The 21,681-nt window shown below is 34.7% G+C and overlaps 1 protein-coding gene across 4 annotated transcripts in view; it reads right to left on the bottom strand.

Annotated features, from left to right (window-relative positions):
- Positions 1 to 570: 570 nt before the first annotated feature.
- The window catches only part of LOC149078459 (latrophilin Cirl-like), a 199,881-nt gene continuing 178,770 nt past the window's right edge, over positions 571 to 21,681 (bottom strand). Inside the window, exons 3-21 of one of the 4 annotated variants that reach the window (XM_089240563.1) lie at positions 16,368 to 16,406; positions 15,965 to 16,157; positions 14,664 to 14,770; positions 14,233 to 14,490; positions 13,578 to 13,721; positions 12,540 to 12,643; positions 12,176 to 12,367; positions 10,795 to 10,975; positions 9,940 to 10,095; positions 9,490 to 9,707; positions 9,333 to 9,382; positions 8,311 to 8,422; positions 7,359 to 7,462; positions 6,830 to 7,220; positions 5,692 to 5,795; positions 5,343 to 5,511; positions 4,697 to 4,862; positions 3,469 to 3,541; positions 571 to 3,345 (exon numbers count right to left, since the gene is read on the bottom strand). In XM_089240563.1, the coding sequence (XP_089096689.1) occupies positions 3,309 to 3,345; positions 3,469 to 3,541; positions 4,697 to 4,862; positions 5,343 to 5,511; positions 5,692 to 5,795; positions 6,830 to 7,220; positions 7,359 to 7,462; positions 8,311 to 8,422; positions 9,333 to 9,382; positions 9,490 to 9,707; positions 9,940 to 10,095; positions 10,795 to 10,975; positions 12,176 to 12,367; positions 12,540 to 12,643; positions 13,578 to 13,721; positions 14,233 to 14,490; positions 14,664 to 14,770; positions 15,965 to 16,157; positions 16,368 to 16,406 (2,798 nt within the window). In that variant the 3' untranslated portion in view covers positions 571 to 3,308. The remainder of the gene's footprint in view (positions 3,346 to 3,468; positions 3,542 to 4,696; positions 4,863 to 5,342; positions 5,512 to 5,691; positions 5,796 to 6,829; positions 7,221 to 7,358; positions 7,463 to 8,310; positions 8,423 to 9,332; positions 9,383 to 9,489; positions 9,708 to 9,939; positions 10,096 to 10,794; positions 10,976 to 12,175; positions 12,368 to 12,539; positions 12,644 to 13,577; positions 13,722 to 14,232; positions 14,491 to 14,663; positions 14,771 to 15,964; positions 16,158 to 16,367; positions 16,407 to 21,681) is intronic. The other 3 variants (XM_089240560.1, XM_089240561.1, XM_089240562.1) reach the window with 3 other exon arrangements.

Below are 21,681 nucleotides of genomic sequence, written 5' to 3'. Positions count from 1 at the left end.
TTCACACTTAGTTACAATAATATGACCTCAGGTTTCGTAAACAAAACTGAAGATGCATTGATATAAATCGGGTATTCGAGATCTGTATAAACCAGATTTGTATGTTCAGAATCCTGTACTTCTTAAGATATATCGCAAATTGGTTTCATTACTGTAGTTTGCAATGTGGCATTCAAAGATATGTATCACTGGCTTTGTCTAAATGAGATGTATTTGTAGGTACAAAAAAATTATACATGCTTTTTTCAATTTTTGAGATGTTTATAAGATCATGTGGATAATTCATGCATTCATGTCGATAAGTTTGATCTCCCGGACTCCAAAGTTAGAGCCTAGTCAGCCTCTTCCTTGTAGAGGTTGCTGTATTAATATTATTAAACTTATATACTATGCAAGAAAATTCCATTGAACACAAATTTTAATAATTTTCAAGAAATTTATTTCTTTTCATACAAGATTTTCTGCACTGAATTTTTTTCTTCCAACTAATACATAAATACAATAATAATATTATTAATAGTAGGTAAGCTTAAAAAAGTACACAAAAACACAGTTTGAAGTGCTTTCCAGTTCATTTATATAAAAAATTTATAAATCTTTATAATACACTTTCATACACATAATGCACACATACACACATTCTGTCACACAGGAATCCTTATTTTTTTGTTTCTCTTTTATAATTATGAGTTCATTACGTAAAAGTTTATCACACATTTTCTATTCTACGACAACAAACAAACATCGAAAAAAGTACACAACGCAAAGGAACACCCTCCGTTTCTTCCATTGCTTCTTCGCCATTGTTAGAAAATTTACAAACCACGAAGGAAATTAGCACACACAGCACACATAAAAAATTCAACAGTGACTTACTCTGCACTAACATTTAAACAATGAAGCATATTTTAAATTACAAATGAAAGCAAGTGTTTAGAGGGAAAAAAATCACAGTTTCTATATTTACACATACACTAAGATGGAAAAAAAAATCAATCAAAAATCACAATCAAGTCACAATTAGTGATCGATAACTTCTGTTTTAATTTATTACTTAATACTGTTTTGAAATATGGTTTTTTGACACGTATAAGTGCTGAATAAAATGTCAATAATTCGCGATACATCTCATTGAAAAAATTGTTGTAGAGAAATAATTGTATATAAAAGCTCATTTTTCTTACAACTCCATTATTTGAAAATGAAAACAGTATCATTTTACTGCGAATGAAGGAATGGTATTAAATAATTTTGAAGTTGATGGCACTTGTTACAAAATAATAATGTGAGCATCAGAAACTAATTATCAAGACAGACAATACCGACAAATGCTATTTCTAATACAAAGTGACAATAAAAACTTGTATCTATTGAGCATTTCATGAAATTTCACATTTAAACATACTGAATCAATTTCATGTCTATTATATGAACTTTCATTTTAATATTCATGTATATTTATTGATAACACCCATAAAATGACAAAGCAATCACTCTTAAAAAGTGAATAAATAAACGAATAAAGATTTAATTTCTTTATTAAGTGAATCTACAAGGTAAATGTGATAAAAACCATGCACACATTCCAAAATCTATGACAAAAAGATTGTATTTAGATAGCCATTGATTTAACTTTTTATGGCACTCAATATTAAAATTAAGTTATACATGGTCAAATTATCTGGGGTGGGGGGGGGGGGAAACCGTATTGGCTGTGGTAAATTGCCATGCTAGTGACTAATAGGGAATTTTTGACCCTGAACTAACATGACAAGGAAATCATATAAATTTCAATAATGTAAGATTCTATCACATTTTATTTCGAAATAATCATTTTGTCTAAGTCTGTGCTACTGATTTAAATACATTCACGAAGCTTAAATTCTGCGAAAACAGTGAATGTCATAATACCAAATTCTGGCAATTGATGATTTTATAAATAATTTTTATATATATCACATTAGTTTCCATGACCAACTTTAAGTAGCAGTCATAGCCGTGTAAAATCAAAAAGAATAATGACTGTAATGAATGTATGAACACAAAATGAATGAAGATGTAAGAGAGCAAAAGCGCTGACAATATTAATATAACATAGCTCGAGAGAATTGCATACCCAAAAATGTTTAAATTAAGATCTAAATAAATACGAGTTAAAAAAAAAAAACTGGTGATACAATAAATAAGTGAAGAAATATGCAAAAGCACTTATACTACATGAGATTCTGTTTTTATACGCACATCAAATATAAATAAGTACCCATTTTTCATGGAAAGTTTTGTAAACGATATTGTACATATGCGTGGTTGGATTAACAAAGGGATACGTATCAACACTGTATCCATCTTAGCTGTATTGAGTGAAAAATCAGATATTTTATACTGCTTCAACAACAATGTAATGTGTTGTTGATAGGATGAGGAGAAGAATGTTACAGAACTTAGAAGATAAAGATGCCCAAGATCAGACGATGCTTATTATCATAAGCCGTACTAGCTACAAGACTAGGGCCCCAAGAGACTAGCTGCGCACAAAATATAGCAGTTTGATAGTCAATAATAATTTTTTTTTCATAATTTCTTTTCAACCTTGAAAGTATGTATAATATTTACAATGTATCTCTCGCAAGAACTGGAATCATCAGCAGTAAGTGCTGAGATTATAACGGGGGCATTCTGGCTGCACTCGACTGACAACTTTCTCGCCATCAAGTACTGCCATCACGACAGTATTGTCCGCTGGGCAACGTAGGAGATCGGGTAGGTTCCACTCGACTTCGCCGGCAGCATTGTCCGCTTGTTCGGGGTTCGTTTCTATGACTACTCTTTCTGGAGGGGCTGGTTCTGGAATGTCCACCGACACTTTGTCACTGGACGAACGCCTGTGGCCTCTGTGCCTCCTTCTGTGCTGCTTGTCTGGAGAATGTCTCCACGACGAGCCATAGTCACCGTGCCCAGGATGTCTGGGGAGGATGAGCAGTGGTCGCTGGTCATATCCGTAGCTAGATGACGAATGTTGGCTGAGGTCTGAGCGGTATCCGTATTCGCCCGCAACGTTTCTCGGGTTGCCGGAGTATCCGTAATCGTCGACACTTTCATAAATATGTTCACTGAAAGGGCCGTAGAGGTCCCCGGCTCCCAAGTACTGACGATCGAGACGACGTTGCCACTCATACGGCAGCCAAACTTTGCAAGGAGATACGCGTTGTTCTTGTGCTGCGTCTTCTCTGTTGTATAATTCTACACCTTTCTGCAATGGACCATACAATTCCTTGCACACTTTTGGTACTTGATTTGTCTGGCACTCGTCAATCTGGCTGTTGGTTGATGTAGTATATAGGGGACCTGCGGAATAATCAAATGAAAAATATTATCAGAATTGTACGAAATTGATAACAGAAAGCAACGGAAAATAGCCGTAATTACTTTCTCAAATTGAATTACAATAACGCGAATTGTTAAACGTACCTAGTGTTGTGGAAGTGAGGTTGACAGAGCAGTTTCCTTGTTTGGATGGGCTTTCCACTTCCTGGCAATCCACCTATATTTGATTAAAGATAATAATATATAAGTAAAACTGGAAAAAATTCGATATTTCATCAATTCCTATGATATTTTGTAAAACATTTAAAACACTAAAATTATCAAACATAGTATCTTCTATTTTTGGTAGTTTCAATTTGCTGTTCATTATAATGTATGGATAAAAGTAAAAACTGCCAAAAATTTCGAACAGAAAAATAAAATGTTTATGTAAAGTATTATAAAATAATAACATTTTTATATGTGACATGAACTGACATGTTATATAAAACATGTTTATCAAATATCCGTAATGAATCACATATGAATAAAATTTACTCAATTTATTTCATGTATGAAACTGAAAATGAAGGTAGGCAAAAGGAAAAAATACAAATTAGTAAAAGTAACAAAATTAAATTTATAATTGAACATGCAAGTTTAGGAATTTTTCTTCAAAAATATTACATAATTATATCTAAATGTAAATCATGGATTAGCAAATTCAGGCATCAGGGCGTGGGCATATTAATCAATAATAAAATCAGTATTGACACCTAATATTTTCTATATGTAATTGCTAAATTGGAGTCTAAAAATAACACAAAATTTTCTGATTTCATTACATTTCGACATGGAAAGAAGTTACGAAGTTCCAGATGAGTAGAAAAAAAAATTATTAAGGACGCATGTTTCGTGAGCAAAAACCATGCTTGGCTCTTAAGAAATTTGGCTTTCGCCTAAATATTTTTTCGATTTGTCAAGCCCTGATGTACACTAACTTGAAGTGAAACTTCTCTGAAGGGGCCACCTCCTGAGAGGGATTGCATTGTTTTTGGCCCAGAATGTTCTTTTGTATATTAGAGCTTATATTTTAAGGAACGAAGAATGAGTCTTTTAGACAGGTTTTACTGTAACATAATTAATATATTATATGCAATATTTTTCATAGGAAAATTCAACACCAGCAACTAAAAGTGAACAAGGGTAAGTGGGAAAAACAAATTAGTGAAAGTAACGAAATCAAAACAGTTAAAACACAAAACGGGAAGGGTAGACTAGTAAAAATAGTAGAAACAAACTCTTGACACAAGACAAGGGTAAAAAAAAACGCACACACATGCTTTAAAGCTACACACACCATGCTGTGTAGGGTGCAGGGGGTAAAAAATACCTGAGGAACTATGAGTGCATACAGAGAGGGTAGGGCAGTTATTACGCACACTATGTTGGCCCGGGGAGCCTGGCGTCAAAGCTGCAGGAGGCGGCAGAGTACCCTTCGAACGCTGCAAGTGCGCTGGTAACCAGTACTCAGAGAACCTCTCAAGCTGAGGCTGTATCTGTAAAAAACGACAGATAAGAGACTTTTAATAAAAAACAATAATAAAAATTTCAACTTTTAGCTAATATAGGAATCACAACAAAATGAGCTTGCCAATTCCCCTGAACGAAACTCTGGAGGAAAGAGAAGTATAACTTAATTCAAAATCTCAACCTTTCAGACTTTCAAATTTTTGTTTTTCAAGTTCCAGTTTTTTCCCTGGACAGAACTTTTCCCTGACTTTTGCCAAATATTTTATATACATTTTCCTTCACCATTTTTCATTTCTCTGCCGTTACTGGGAGCCCTGTAATATAGCTCAGAATGTTGTAGCAATTTTGTTTGAATTAATGCTGAAACTAATTTATGAAGGAATATTAAGATGAAAGAATAACTTTTTTAACTGTTAAAGAATTCTGGCCAATTTAACTAATTCATTGTAAATTATAATCTAATATGAATGACTGGAAAAATAAATCAAAGATTTATCGACACTCACTTTTTCATCGGTGAAACAATAGAATATGAGAATGAAAACACCCTGTGCAGAATTGAATACAGTGAAGGCATAAGCCAGAGGCAAAGTTTCTTGGTGCAAGTACAAAAGTCCAGTAGTCCATGTTATGCCAAGAATGCACATTAACAAAACTGCTCTCCTTATATTAGACCTGCAAATACATGAAATATAAAGATCTGTGAATAAAACAAATAACTTGGTTATAGTGATGTTATTAGTGATGTATAGTAACTTGGTTATAGCCTTGGTTACAGTGGTGATTGCATAGCTTATTTAACAACATGAGTGATATGAACCGAGCATGAAACTGAATATCAAGTTTGATACTCACTTTATCTTATCAAGTTTGGCCTCTTCTTTGCCTTTAATGGTAGTTGAAAGGCTTGAATGATGATAAAGAATACAACTGGCTACACATAAGAAAACCATTCCACCCTGTTTAAAAAAAAGAAAGGTTAGTCAAACTAAAATGACATTACTTGATGAATCGAATCGCAAATCTTATATCTATATGTATATATATACAGAGGGTGTGAAAGCATGTGAACGACCGAAAGATAGTGACAGAGACATATTTACGGATGGCTAAACAGTCCATACGTCTAATTTGGAGGAATGAGTAGTCAAGAAAACTAGACTAGAATATATATTTATGAAATATACAGGGTGATTCAAAACTGAACGTACAAACTGTTAGGGGAGGTAGAAAACAAAAAAAAAGCAGAACCGAATCCTATTTTTTTTTGTTTTTTGGCGCATAACTGTGGATGGTAAGAACTTTGAGCACTTGTGAAACTTGACGTATACATGTACCGTCTTCGTGTAAAAGTATCGTTAAATGAAGTTTCTCCATCCATTATTGCCTTATTATTTCTGCATCTTCGTTTATCCTTCAGATGATCAGGTTGGTGTTTCAGGCCATACGTACATTCCCACGTGATTCTGTTTTGTTTTTGCATTTTCTACCTCCCCTAAAAGTTTGGACGTTGAGTTTTTGAATCACCCTGTATATATATAATTGATTTTCTGTCTCTGTCTGTGCATTTTATCTGCAATTTTAGACTGACCTTCATCAATTTTTGCATATAGACCAGTGTTTCCCAAAGTGAGCAATATCACCCCTTGAGAGATTGAATGGTCCATGGAGCGATAGAAACTATCCATAGGATCCTATGGGTACGCTTGAGTTAGGGAGCGATGAGTTAAAAGACTTTCTGGAAAACAGGGCGATGGATCCAAAAGTTTGGAAACTATCATGTAGACTAACAGGACCCGACTTGAACGATAGGGTACTTTAAAGTTTCAGACATGTTTATCCCTTTTGCTCGTCATGGTTTGTCACTTCTCTTATGATCCCAGTATATGGAGAAAACCTCGGGCAGCGGTGGGTGTTTTTGTTAGTGTTTTATATTATGACATTTTAATGCAACTATCAACCACTGTGGAAAAGGGGGGGGGGGTATACTTACAAAGTATATTCCAACAGCAGGTCCGATGAAGCTGAATATAAAATAGTTGTCGGATCTGAGCCAACATATCCGATCTGTCCCATAGCTCCTGACGTCAACAATCGCAGAAACACTGACAATTACTCCTGGCACAGTGTAAGCTAGTCCATAATACCATCCCCATCTAGATTTTTGTGGTTGTGCCAAGTCAGCCAATTCCACATACAACTGAAAGCATTCCAGGAATGCCCAGCATATAGTGGCAAGTAGAAGATAGTCCAGAAGAGCAGCTACTATAGCACACGTAATCGGTTCCCACGTTAGTTCTACTCCTCCCAGTAACACCGCTTCAACCAAGAGCAGGCAAATGAGTAGGTTTCGGTGAACGGTTAGTGTATCGCCGGAAAAACCCCTGTAAAAAATGATAAAATTCAAGATTACTGATACTGCATTAAAAAATTAATTACAAAACTCAAATAATCAAGACACTTTTCAAAGAAGAATGCGGTATTCATTTGTAGAAATGTAAAGATTATATTTTCACACTCACCGCAGAATAAACAACGGAAGTACAGCCAAAAGAATACAAACGATTGCGATACCACATCCCACTATAATGATCACATGCAGGACATTTTGCGATACCGGTGACATCTGAAATTGATAGATAAAATCAAGGGTCATGATATGAATAAAATTGAAGATGAAATATTTGTATCATGATCACGTGATCGACAGAACCATTTATAGAGGATGAAAAATTAAAAATGAAACTCAGAACTTTACTATGTTTCTCCTCGTAGAGAATTGAAGAGTATATGGATGAAGAAAAGAAACTTCTTTTCATATATGCTAAATCAAAACAAAATTAACCATGTGACTACTGACGGTACATTAAAGTTTCACTTCCTTTTTAATCGATGTAACACATACGTCACATACATATTTCAGTGTTGGTATTTTGAAGGCTGTATAACTACTTTACGATTACCAGACAGCACAATTTTGAGACGACTAGATATTAATTAAATATGCTAATTAATAAAATCAAGTCAGATGTTTCGTCTCCGTAGAAGTGTTTAATGTGAGTGCATGCAGTAAAACACTTGCATGGCACAAAGTGTTCCCTAACAACTGTATAAAAGAAAATTTTGGTTTTCCCTTTTTGGTAAAACAAATAAATATTCAAGAAGCTGTATTATTTTACATATTTGAATCGGTATTTTTATTGTAAGCGTATAGTGTTGAGGGTACTTTAAGGTACCAGTAAATAATTCATTGCATGCTAAATAATTATTTGAAGAAAAAAAAATTACACTTTAATTAGAACTAAAATGACCTATATCAAAAATTTTACACGATAATTATTTCATATTTCCATATTGTGATAGATAAATGGTTAATCAAATTTGTATAGTAAAAGTTACGTTAATTAGAACATATTTTTAAGATATTTAGTGATTCATATCTCAAGTGGAAAAATATACAGATGTTGTTTTTACCTTGATTTCACCAACTTCCATGATCACAGCAAAATTTGTGAGATGATCACAAGCACATGTTGTATGAGTTGAATTTGAAGTTTGAACCCAACATCCTTCGCTTGACCATTCACTGAAATCAAACAAATCGATCAATAAAAAAAACCATCTAATGGCACAAATATTGTTTTTATGCTGAAATAAATATAATCATATACTAAATGATCGATTCAACTGTAGTGACATTAAATGTCATTTTACGGAGATTCTAATCTAAATTTTAATTTAAATTCTAATTAAAATTTTTCATCAACCATTTTGATAATATTTTACAGTTTAAGGCAAAGGCCTTCAACCTTTTTTAAGTCGAGAGCACTGCCTGCACCCATCATAAAAGAAAAGAGCACCTTTTCGGCAAGTTTGACATACTGAATGCATGAAATCAGGATGATTTTAATTGTTTAATGCAATTTGTACAAAGTGTTTAATCGGGACACTGATCAAGAGCTCGCGAGCACGAATTCAGACCCGGGTATCGAGCACTGTGGAGCTTCAACGAGCACCGTGGTGCTCGCGACCGACAGGTTGAAGATGCCTGCTTTAAGGGAATATATGTATTTATCGTCACAGACCAGTGATCCTTAACTAGGGGTCCCTGGGCCTCCGGGGGAAGGGGTCTGTGAGTTTGGATGACAAAACAATTAACTAATTGATTTTACATTATTATGTGTTGAATATTATTCTGTAAAGGGGTGCGTGGCCTTCATCTTCTCAGAAAAGGAGTTCCCATGCCCTCTTCTTATTGGCACAAAGGATCAGTGCGGAAAATCAAAGGTCAAGAATCCGTTTTTGATGATTTCATTTGGTCTCAAGCTTTTTTAAGCAGAAGAGAAACAGTGACTAAACAGATCACAAGATCAGATTATGCACACAAAACTATTTCTCTGAGGTGATTAATGCCACTTGTACCTGAAATTATTTACATCATTCGGTATAAGTGGCCAAAATAATAGTTATTCTTTACAAATACAAATGTCACTCACCGTACATCAAAATCCCAGAATACACAAGCTGGATTAGTTACATTATCCTCCTGAAAAACCAAAAATAATAATAATGAATTTCATTTTTTTAACGAATTGCATTATTCATCGACTGAAAATAATTTAAAACCCCATAAATGCGCGTTATTAATGTTACCTGCAGATGTCTGAATGTGATTATCACAGGCTGAGAGAGGCGCATCGCACCAGATTGTCCAACTGATGCAGATATTACTTTCGAATTGATGATCCAACTCGAGTTTCGACTGCCATCTTTTGAATGATAGCTATGATATGGAGCTGCTCTGAATCCCGGTTCTGGTTTCAAAATATCTCCGACGTTGCTGTATACAACGAAAACAACCTTGGCCAAGCCTGAAGAAATAAAATGAACAGATTTTCACGTGAATTGATACACTTTAAAAGTTAGGATAAAATTTAAAGTTACGTAAATGCCAAGGGATTGAATATTAGTGATGAGAAACGGCGAATTTGAATTTTATAGAATACGTGACATTCTAATGACACTAAATGGAATTTTAACAATAAATTTACAGCAGGGGAGAATAATCAGATATTTTTATCTCTTGTCACAAGGATTTCTCACCATGCTTCGAAATATCTTGCAAAGCTTGAGCAGGTAATGTGAGCGTGTCTTCCATTCTCGTCCAAGACGTTCCGCTTACATCACCCCGAAAATCATCGGGTATTGGAAACTGAACTGCATTATGTATCCTGGCACTCAAAACTTGAACGGAGAGCACTGTAAATGGAAGAAGAAAACATAGTAAAAGGTTTAACATATGTATATATATATATATATATATATATACACATATATATGATCGTATGCATGTGCCATTTTAAACGAATAATTTTAAAATTACGACACCAATCAATAACTGAATGAACGCCAGAACTTTGCCACAGAAGCAAGCGCGGATCCAGAGGGAGGGGGGAGGGAGACGATGGTGGCGATTGCCCTCCCAAGATCCGAATAATATAGGGAAAAATTCGTCTGTCAGGTAAAATACGGGATGATTCGTGCACCTCTTACAATAAGTCGCTTATCCGCCATATCGCCCTGGATCCACCTGCATCCGCTTTTTACGCTACTGAAGATATTCTCCCCTCGGCTTCATTCGCAGCTGAAGATGTCTGCCTCGGCTTCATTTAGAGCCGAAAATATCTGTCTCGGCTTATCGCAACTGAAGATTTCTGCGTCGGCTTCATTCACAGCTGAAGATGCTTGAATCTACTCCATTGTAGCTGAAGATGATCAAATTAACTCACCCAATTCACCCATCCCGTCATATTGTCTTGGATTCGCACCTGCCCAGAGTTTTGCCGAAATCTTCCCCTGCCCGGCTTTGTGGCAGAGTCTGAACTAATCCACACTGAAAGCAATCAATCAATATTTCATATCTAGATAGCTGAAAATATATATGACCTCACTACTTACAGACATTGGCTTCAGCTAACGTGAACGAATCTTCTTTTCCAGAAGACTGGGCCAAAAGCATCGCGCTTTCTTCTAGACCATCAATGAGAGAAGATGCCACGTTTCTTCTGTCAGCAGCAGAAAGATCTTTCCAAGCTCTCTGGTCTTTCTTCAGCAAATTGCTTATGGTCACCAGCAATGACTAGATAGAGACGATAAACAGATAAACATTCATCCAGAAAACATTCATCCAGAAAACATACATTAACAGGAAAAACATACATTAATCACAGTGTTGATAAACCCTTATGATGGATAAGTTCATAAAGTAGACAATATAACTAACGGAAATGACAACGCGAAAAGAGTTATTTAGTTCAAGTTTCGCATAACATTAGATAGTGATCCTCTATTTCAGTGTTTCCTCAACATTTCTGAAAACAAGGACCAGTAAAATGTCTGAAACAATTTGACGGACTACTTGTGTCCCGTATTACGGGATACTTCTGTAATTTTCGTTGTTCCGATATATTTATACATTTGTCCTGTTTTTTTAACAATATTTATTTGAATTTTTAATATTTACTAAAGTAGTGAACACAAGGCGTTTCCATAATATAAAATATATTTATAATAATTATAGCAAAAATTATGAATAATATTCATTTCACACGTCAAGTTTAACGTTTTGTAATCAATTTTTTTTTTAGAATTTTAATTACGATTTGTGACTGTCCCTACTTCTAACAATATTTTTGATGACAATTAGTGATGTCCCGTATTTTACGGATTATTATTTAATATCCCAGTTCTCTCAATAAAATATAGTAATCAGATCATTCGAATATTTTTTCGTGAAACATATTTTCGTTTACTGTGATTCGTTGCAGCCCTTTATTTCCAAACCTTCAGAAATTTTAGCAGTAATTAGTAAAATTGCATTTGAAGCAATGAATTGAAATTTTTTGCAAAATTTAGTGATTTCCTGTATTTAGAATCGCAATTTCCTGCATTCTCCTCGATAATGTATGGTAAAACCGAGTATAAAAGTTTAATTTCATTTGAATCCGTATGGATATTAACTGATACATTGATCAATTATTGATTGACTAATCAAATTATTGATCAAACTACTGATCAAACTATTGATTAAACTACTGTGATCAAACTATTGATCAAACTACTGATCAAACTATTGATTAAACTGCTCTAATCAAACTATTGATTGATTAGTAATTGACTAATAATTGATATTATAACTACTATCAACAACGGGCGAATAATTTTATCAAGTCTGCCTGCGGACCACCTATGCCATCTCGTCACGGTTCATAGGTTGAAAAACACTGCTATATTCAACCGTTATGAGTGTGATTTTACACATATATAGAAAAGAACCTACTTGTAAGAGTTCTCTGAGCACATGGTATCGATGCCACAAATCATGGAAGGTCTCCATTCCATTAATTGCTCTGGACAAAGTTTGCTGAATGATTTCAGCCGCATCTTTGAGATCATCTGCATACAAAGACTTCAATGATGTCATTAGAGCCAATTCAGCTGCCACGCTATTGATCGACTCTCCGGACTCGATCTGTCAGAAGTGTAATTGTAGTTATAAGAATCATGAAAAGACTTCACAAAGACTTGGAATTTAACGAAAATATTCCGTCATGTGCAGAAATGGAGCATTTCCGAATGAACTAGTGTTTTATACATATATTTATTTATGCATATAAAACCTTATACAAAATATATAAACTCACCTGTTTTCTAAGGTTAATGACCCATCCTGATCTACATTCCCTTAAGTCTGGATATGGTGTTAGCCACCGGACAGGATCCATGCCACAGTGCCACCTTGCCAAACCTGAATTAAAAAATTATAGAAATATATATTCATTAAAGCGATGTGCATTCTGTTGCAATACTAAAACACAGGCTTGTTTAAAAAAATTAGAATATTACTGAAATTCGCGATCACAATTCATGAAATATCCAAGTTGGAAAGCCGAAATTCACAGTACGACTATGTATGTAATTTTCATTTTCATCTTTTAAAATGGTTCTTCTTGAGCATATCGGTGGTATAAAATTTGCATGAAGTAGATTGAATATGTCATGGAATGACAAATTAATTTTTCCTCTTTGTTTCAAAAAATCAGAATATTCTAAGATTTATTTCCAAAAATTAAAACATCTTACTTGAAACATAGATTGTTACATGAATATTTTCATGTAAAAATGAATATCAGATCGATCAATATGTGTTGTATGTCTTTCCTAGTTATGCATGTAAACCTAAAATATTTCACTCTTCGTATTACGGATAGAAAATAGGGTATTTTCGCAAACGCCAGATAACGTATAAATTTGCTTGAACATTATGAGAAAACCGTGCTGATATTGTAAAAATACATTATAATGCTGCCATCTTTGGTCTTGACCATGGATTTCATGCATCAGCACGTTGAATCCATGAGTCTTTGGCACATTGGATTGGACTTTAACCACTAATCCCATTGTCGTTATTGTCAAGCAACAATAGCTGGCTTGCATTTAGACAGCTTTTTTTTTTCAGTACGCCACCACAATCTTTTGGTAGCATTAGCTAGAAATAGCTACCATATTATCAGATATCACAAAACCACAGAAGCATCAATAAAGTTTGATGCGTATGCCAAATTCTAGGCTGAAGCTGTGATATCTATTATTATAATTACGGTTTTTTTTTTTTGATCAGTTACAGAAAATAAGAAAATATAAAACTATTGACTTGTAACAGAAAATGGGAAATAACCAACCTGTTGCACCACCAGGACACCTTTGAATAGCTTCGGAACCAGCTTTTGTCCAATTCCAATGGATATCACTGGCTATAACTGGAGGACAATGATTCGGCGGCGGACTGAATACGCTTGGAACCGTAGGGGAAGGCAGTCGAGTCGCTGCAATAAAAAACAAAAATAATATAAGTTAAAAAGAAAAACCAAAAAAATCGGAATTTAATTAGATTCTGGTATAGTTTATTAATTCCTTTCCAAACTCAAATGAACGTTTCAACGGGCACATAACGACGGTTTAGTGCACAAATGACAAATACAAATACAAATACAACGCCACAACAGGCAAACTGTCCAACGAGGTGGCATCATGGATCCCCGAGTCATTTTTTGGAGGCCCTACCTACTGGTAAGTGACATTTTTTTTTTTCAAAAATGGAGTAAGTGTACGAATTGGAAGCCATAGTTTCAGATATTGTAATGCACAAATGTGAGGTAAGTGATAAATAGACAGGAAAGCTGAATTTCAGCATTCACTGATGTGCTATGTGAATGCATTTTTATGCAACACTGAACGTTGAAAATGCTCTCCTGAAAAATTAGCGAAATGTCACTTGCCACATGTGTACACTAAACCATCGGTATATTGTGATTAATGTCAAAAATATACACTCACTCGTCCTCTGGGTGGTAGTTGTTGTCGATGTGACTAGACTAACTGTGCTTGGCAGGAACTTTTGAGTGAATGTTATAACTGGAACTTCATTGATGTGGGAACTACTGGTTGATGACGATGTCGGGACCGGTGTCACCTCACTGATCGGTGACGTCTCGAGCGGTTCGACCGTCGTTTCTGGAATAACGTCTACATCAGGCGTTGATGAAGAATTGACTAATACCGTAGATTTCCTTGTAGTGCTCGTGAAAAACGAAGCTGAAAATGCAAAGTAAAAAAAATTAAAGTTAAATGTTGTAGTTTTGACTATGAAGATAAGTTAATTGCTATATTACAATATCGCCATTACATTCAATAACTTTTAACTTTGAATTTAAGTTCATTGCTGTTTCTAACAAATATCTTTATGAATTCACGTTCTTGATACTTACGTAAAACGCATTGATATTGCACTTCCAGATATTTCAGGGTGCCCGGGCATGGATCTCCGAAGAGGGCACTGGAAACCCTGACTCCACAGCTCTGTTTTTGACTACATCTGTGGGCGATAATAACATTAATATATAGCAGAAAAACAAAACAAAATAACTTTATAATAACCAATTAATAAATTCACAGGAAAGAAACATTACGTAGATAATTATAAGCATTATTATCTCATAAAATTAAAAATTTTTAATAGACCACTCCAATCAACCAATGATCGATCACAGCGAAGAATTTTTAGACTCTTGGACAGTCCAAGACCAGTATCGAGTCGCTTCAATTGATACCTTTCTTTGGATCTCGATGAAACAAGCGGCTTAAATTGAATATCTTTGTAGCAGGGCTGGACAAATCCCAGGTCACCATGGGGACTATAAAAATTGGTAGTAGTAGCTAGAATTTTCTTTGTGTAATTACTAAATTTCAGACTGAGAACAGCACAATACTTTTGGAGTTTATAGCAGCACATCTGCCAACATGAGAGGTCACTATTCCTATGGAAAAAGTCAAAAGAAGCATTATTTTGGACCTTTTTCCTGGAGTAAAATTTTTGTAGGGCTGAAAAATTGTTCCGATGCCTAGATTTTTTTTTCGATTTGTCCAGCCCTGCTTATATAGTAACGTTACACCGAGTGACATGCTGTTAGGGTGACTACATCACCCATATTTTCCGGGCCATTCTCATAATTTAGGCCGTCCAGACGTTTTCCATGAAAATAGCCTGTCTTTTCAATGAAGGATTGAAATTATTTTCCCAACTTATAAATTATAATATGATAATTATGACTATAAACATGAATATTCTTCTCATATATTTACTATGTTTTATTTTTGAACCTTTTTTTTTTTTCTCGTGAAATTTTAATCAACTGCGATTTGTGGTAGTGCTTCATTTCCAGCCATTGACAATTTTTCCGTGATTTATTAGACTTTTAAGGACTTAATTAAAGCTTTTTTTCCCCTTTAGCGTCACATTAAACGACAACTTAGCGAATTCCCGAATTTGAGATCCCGATTCCCCGTTTTCTTCTCGAAGAAATATGGTCAGCATGCATGCTATAAATAAATAAGCAATTAAGTGACCTAAAAGACATGTTTTGTATTTGCCTATCAGCTCAAAAATACATTAGACACTTTTCAAGACATTATGAGAGCCCTTGGCATTTGAAGGGCTATTAAAAGAACACGAGCTTTGTAAATTCTACATTGGTTTGTAGTTCACAAGAGAGAAGTCAATGATAATTACCTGTCCTGCATAATTAAGAAAGACCTATACGACATGCAGTTGACGCTCCAGTCCACATGTCCATTATCATTGCACATACTGATGCTGAAGCGGCCGTAATTGGCTCGAATCAATCGGATCACTTTGCCTTCGTCACAGCCGACATTAAGCTCATTGCCTTCACAGGAATATGTTGTTTTCGAATGAAGCCGTTCTGTGTAATCAAACGAAATTAACACAATGAATTCCCAAGCATCTACCTCCCCAAAAGGGATCGAAAAACTATTTGTTAAACATTAATTATCTACCAGATGTAGGAAAATAGAAGAGAAAAAGAAACATATAATCAATATTACAATAATATAAATCACGTAAAGCGCGAAAAAGTAGCTATAAACGTGTTTAATTATCGGTTTTGAATTACCTAATGATGGAGGCTTCAGTGGTAACGTGGACACCCGTACTAAATAAACATAAAAAGGAAGAAAATAAACAAAAAATAAATAAACAAACAAGGGTTGGAGGATATTATGACAAAATAAACAAATAAACAAAAAAATAAACAAATCATAACACAAAAATATTGGGTGCGCCTAAAGTCTTGGACACATTTTAAAAATTAATAGCAAATAATCGAATTGACATAAAAAGTGCGGAACCAAAATACTAACTAAAGTGTCGAGTTCTTTTTTAACGTAAATAATAATTAAAAAAATGCTAAATTTTTACTCACAGATGGCGCTGCATCGAAAAACTGAGCATGGCACACAAAATGAGACGCAGACTGTGCATAATTTAAAGTTTATTACGATTTCGCGTTGCATAGAACTACCACATTTCGATATGAGCACACTTTTTAGCTCTAGCTCCATTCAAACGAAGGAGAGTGTTCATATTTAAAGGGAGCTGATGCACTTTCCAAAAAATTTTCCAAAAAAAACATTTTTCAATTTTTAAAATAATATAAAATTTTCTGCGTCTAAATGAGTTCGAGTTTTTCTTCTACCAGCACTGGAAGTATTTTTGAAATATTTCAATATAAAGCCTTTGATAGACATTATATGTGCTAATGTTTTCCATTGAAATACTCTTTTCTCAAAACTATGTTTTTTGCCAGATAAGGAACATTTTTCCAAACATCACTGGTTCAAATGCATTGAAACTTTGTATAAGTACGTCTCTCAGCACGGAAATGCTACATACTTTACCGAGAAGATTTCTTATTAAAATTGTTTTAAAAAATATTTGCGGTACAAAGTATGGATAAACTTTGGTGACGTTTGAAAAAGTTGCGCGTTGTTGAAGTTAAAATTCGAAAAAAAGCAGCAATTTAAATCCTAAAAGTTCTCGTTAAATTGTATGAAAGTATACACAAAATTTCAGAAAAAAAAACTAAAGCTTTTTAAAGTGGATAAATTTTTTTTTGAATATTCGTATATTCGTTAAAGTCAGGGATTTCTCCTGAAGGAAAGCACGGGAAGCCAAGATTGTGCACCAACCAACCCCCTCAAATGTGCAAGTTTTATGCAACGCAGATCGCATTAAACGGTAATTATGCATTGTTTGTGTCGAATTTTATATGTTGTGTCAAGTTTTCCGTGACACAGTGCCATCTGAGAGTGAAACTTTGATTATTTTTTTACTTATTTGAAGAAAAAAGAACTCGATGCCTTAATAAGTACTTAGGTGCAAACCGCACCCTTTTTTATGTCAATTTTTAGACTTTTTATTAGTTTTTAAAATGTGTCCAGGACTTCTCACTCACCCTTTATAATCAACTGAAACAAAATAACGAAAAAATAAACGAAAATGATAAATAAACTGAAACTTCCAAATAAACCAATTTTCAAACAATAATAATGAATGAAGTACGTAAGGAACAGCGACCCATACAAAACGAACGTCTTAAGCGAATTTCGAGCTGTAAATTAAAATACTTTGGACGTCGTAAATTTTACTTTTCTTCCGTCTAACTACAAAACTCACACCTGCCACAGAAATTAATGGCGTTATTATAATAGGAATAATTCTCTTCTCCTAATAACAACTACTTGTGGTAAATTTTCCTTCCGGCACAAGCAACAACACGCAGTAAATTAATCGCACAAAAAAAGGAGGACATATTCATCGAAACCCGGTATACAATAATTTACAACTACAACAACAGCATATACTCTTTGTCTCATTAATGTTCATGTCGCTCTAACAAACAAGTTAATCACGAAAATTCGTGTTGAAAGGAATGGAATGATTTATAATAGTTTTTCCCTTGTATATGAGCATGTACGATACTCTTCACGTACGTTACAGATAGGTTAAATCAGTGTTCCTTAACAATTTTTAGCCCCATGGCCTCTGTCTTATCCGGCATATAACCCGAGAGCTTTCCTACTTATTGAATTAACTTCATTAAGTTTACAAAAATTTTGAAAATAAGGCCGATCTCTGGGATAGAGTTCAGTGAGATTTTATGCAGGGCCATTTCAACATCATGGTTTCTCGGGAAAAGTATAATACCAAACCTTATTATGTTAGTTCACCGTGAACATGAGAACTCCCTGGCCATGTCTGCATAGGTTAATGCAGCGTTTCTCAATCATTCTGAACCCAAGGAACAGTAGAATGTGTGAAATAATTCGACGGACCTGTTGCGTCCCGTATTACGGGACATTCCTGTATTTCTAGATATATTCCTGTTTCTTTGTTCAGAATTTTTTTATACATTCGTCCCATTTTTCCAATGATGCTATTTTGAATTTGTAATGTTTACCAAAATCTTGAATAAACAGCGTTTTCATACTTATTATGATAATTATCGTAATAAGTATGAAAACGCTGTTTATGTATTGCTGTAAATACAAATATTTATCTCACGTATTTGTCAGATTCAACGTGTTTTTCTGAATTCTTCAACGATTTTAACTACAATTTGGGATTTTGAAGACTTATTATATAACGTTTTTGATGGCCAAATTGGCAACGTCCCATATTTCACCTAATTTAATAGTGAGTTTTATTCAATTCAATTCCCCTCATTTTTCTCAATGATATTTCAACTTGCCGTTTGAATTTTTTTTCGTCAAATACCTCGTGTTCAACCATACAAGATGAATGGTCACCGTACTTGCGAACAGGACATTTTTAGATATAGTTATCATTCGGTTATCGTTATTAGGAACTCTCGATTCCCGATGCGATCACATCAAGTGGCGTGGACTGCATTTAAAGAAAAATACTTGAATAATAATTTTTTTCTCCTTTTTATTACATCGAATAAAAAGATTCAAAATTAAAGATAATAATAATAATGATTACACGAAGATTAAAAAAGAAAAGAATGTATCATAATCGATTAAGTTAAAGTAACCAGAACATTGAAGAAAATCTCAACAGACTCGATGGTATCCGAGAAGCGTGATTATGAACACGAATACAGTGAAGTAACCTAAAACCCTCTGCTTTTGATACGTTGTCATCTGCCATCTTTATTAAGGCCTTCGAAGTTAAAGTACGTCGATACCAAACGCCCCTGATAATTTAATCTTTTCATTTATTATTAATTTTCTTTTTGGCTTTATTAGTTGTTTCCATTTTTTTTAGGAGAGTATCTGATACTTCGAAAAAAAAAATATTTTCAATATCATGCGATATATATCTGCACTGACTAGCTAACATTAAGAAATCAAGAAAAAAACTTGTAATAAAAACCGATAGGTGTAAAAATAAACTCGGCATGACAGGATACAGTAACTGAATCCGAACAGGGATGAGAATTTGTGAAAGACAAGCCACAGCGTATGACGTAGCTGGATATACAGCTTTATGTATTGGACTGGAGAGGCAATTACAGTAAAACCCCTCTTTTGCGGACAATCGTGGGACAACAAAGATTGTCCGTAGAAGAGGGAGTGTCTGTTTAAATTGCATATTATAAAGTATAAACATAACGGAAATGGTTCTTTATTTGAATATGAATGAAATTCTGACAATATGAGATGTGTTTAAAGTCATGAAAATTCATAATTATTGCATAGATACGTAATTAAAATTACAAAAGAAATATTATACAAATTTTACATAACTGAATTTACATCTTTTGAATAACTCGATTTTTCGTGGGTTCTGCCGAGTATTCCACCAAAGTAGCCAAATACAGTATAAAAAATTTGACTAAATATATTAAAACTTTTGCTGCCGTCTACTAAACATAATTCGAAACAAAATTGCAATTTTTGGTGCCCGTACATGGGTTTTAAAAAATGGCCCGTAACTAGGCTGGGGAAGCGGGGCACTACCCCCCGAGCTGAACGGAAGGACCTCGGAAAAAAAAGTGCACATATTTTCCATAACATTTCGAGGGAGCCTCCCAAAAAAAATTCTGCCCCGGGCCCAGAAAAGGCGCGCTACGGCCCTGCCTGAGGGCCCATACTTAGCTGGAAGTAACAGGTTACATAACCAAACTCGAAAATCGTAGCACGTACCAGATCTGATCGTCTGTATGATCAGATTGAAAGATCTGATCATACAGCCTCCCTATGAATATGAGAAGCCCCTGTCAAGCTCAAATGTGCCCATGTCTTCAGATGGCTCTTGTTCTATGGACAGCTCTGCTGGGATTCTGAAAATAGTCACACTTTTTTCTACCTCACTTTTCTGGAATTTAACTAGAAAGCGTTATTTTTCTTCACAGCTGTCTGTGGCCTCCCTTCACCACTTGCCACGCTCTCCCTTCTCAGTACCGCAAGGGAGGCTGAATGGCCCCAGGTTGAGAAATAATTAGATTACAGTGTATCCAAAGTTTTAAGATCATTTTGAATCACACGGACTAGCTGATTTTCCCACCATACCTTCTAGATTACGAGTTGATGAAGGTAAAAGAAAAATACATTTCTATGACTTTGGACATTTCGCTAGAAATATGTAAGAAACGCAAAAATATATTTTCGTCTTGAAGAAGTTGGAATAAAAAAAAAAGAAAAAAAGACAAATTTAGTTCTTCCATAGGTCACTAGATGGCAGAAGTGGTTAGAATTTAGCTAGATGTTATTCTTGAAGGATGCAAGAAAGAAAAGATAAGACGGGTCATCTCTGGCCCTGTCAAGAACGCCCTATAGCTTTTCTGGGGGGACGTTCGCGGACTTGACGTTAAATTGACTGTAATGGTGATAACTTGTTTTTGCATCGCCGGCGGCTGTTCCTTTGATACCTGTTCTCCCTCTCTCTTATTTTTCTTATTCATAAGAAAAAAGAAAAATCATGCATTAAAGAAAAATAAAATCACAGTGAAGAGAAAACCGGTCTCAAAAAAATCCTCTTGTTTTTCCTCCTCCTCTGGGCCCAGAAAAAAAATGAAAAATCCCACATCTTTGCCAGTGATTGTAATGTAATGGTTTTTCGTCCGTTGTTCAAGGAGCGGATTTCATTTCACTTTCTCTTCTGAGCTCTTGACAGCTGTCTTGAGCATGAGATGAGCACCATTTCCTGCCCCCCCCCCGACCCTACGCTATCAGTAGCCGTAATTAACATTAGTTAACATCACCACAGACTTTGTAATAATTTTCCGCCGTTCCACGTACACGCATTAAATTTTCATTTGCGTTTAGAAATGACGCCATACAATTTTATACACATGCTATTTTTCATCACTGATTTCAATGGAATGATTATAGAAAGCGGTGGATCTTTTATTCGGAATGGAAACATCTTAATGCAGGGGGGGGGGGGTCTTCTATTTTTGA

Source organism: Pholcus phalangioides, unplaced genomic scaffold, assembly GCF_987345545.1.
Source record: "Pholcus phalangioides strain wild (caught in Gottingen) unplaced genomic scaffold, Ppha-v1.0 ptg000013l_1, whole genome shotgun sequence".
In the NCBI taxonomy this organism is placed as follows: Eukaryota; Metazoa; Arthropoda; class Arachnida; order Araneae; family Pholcidae; genus Pholcus; species Pholcus phalangioides.
This window is presented reverse-complemented; position numbering and strand designations above follow the sequence as displayed.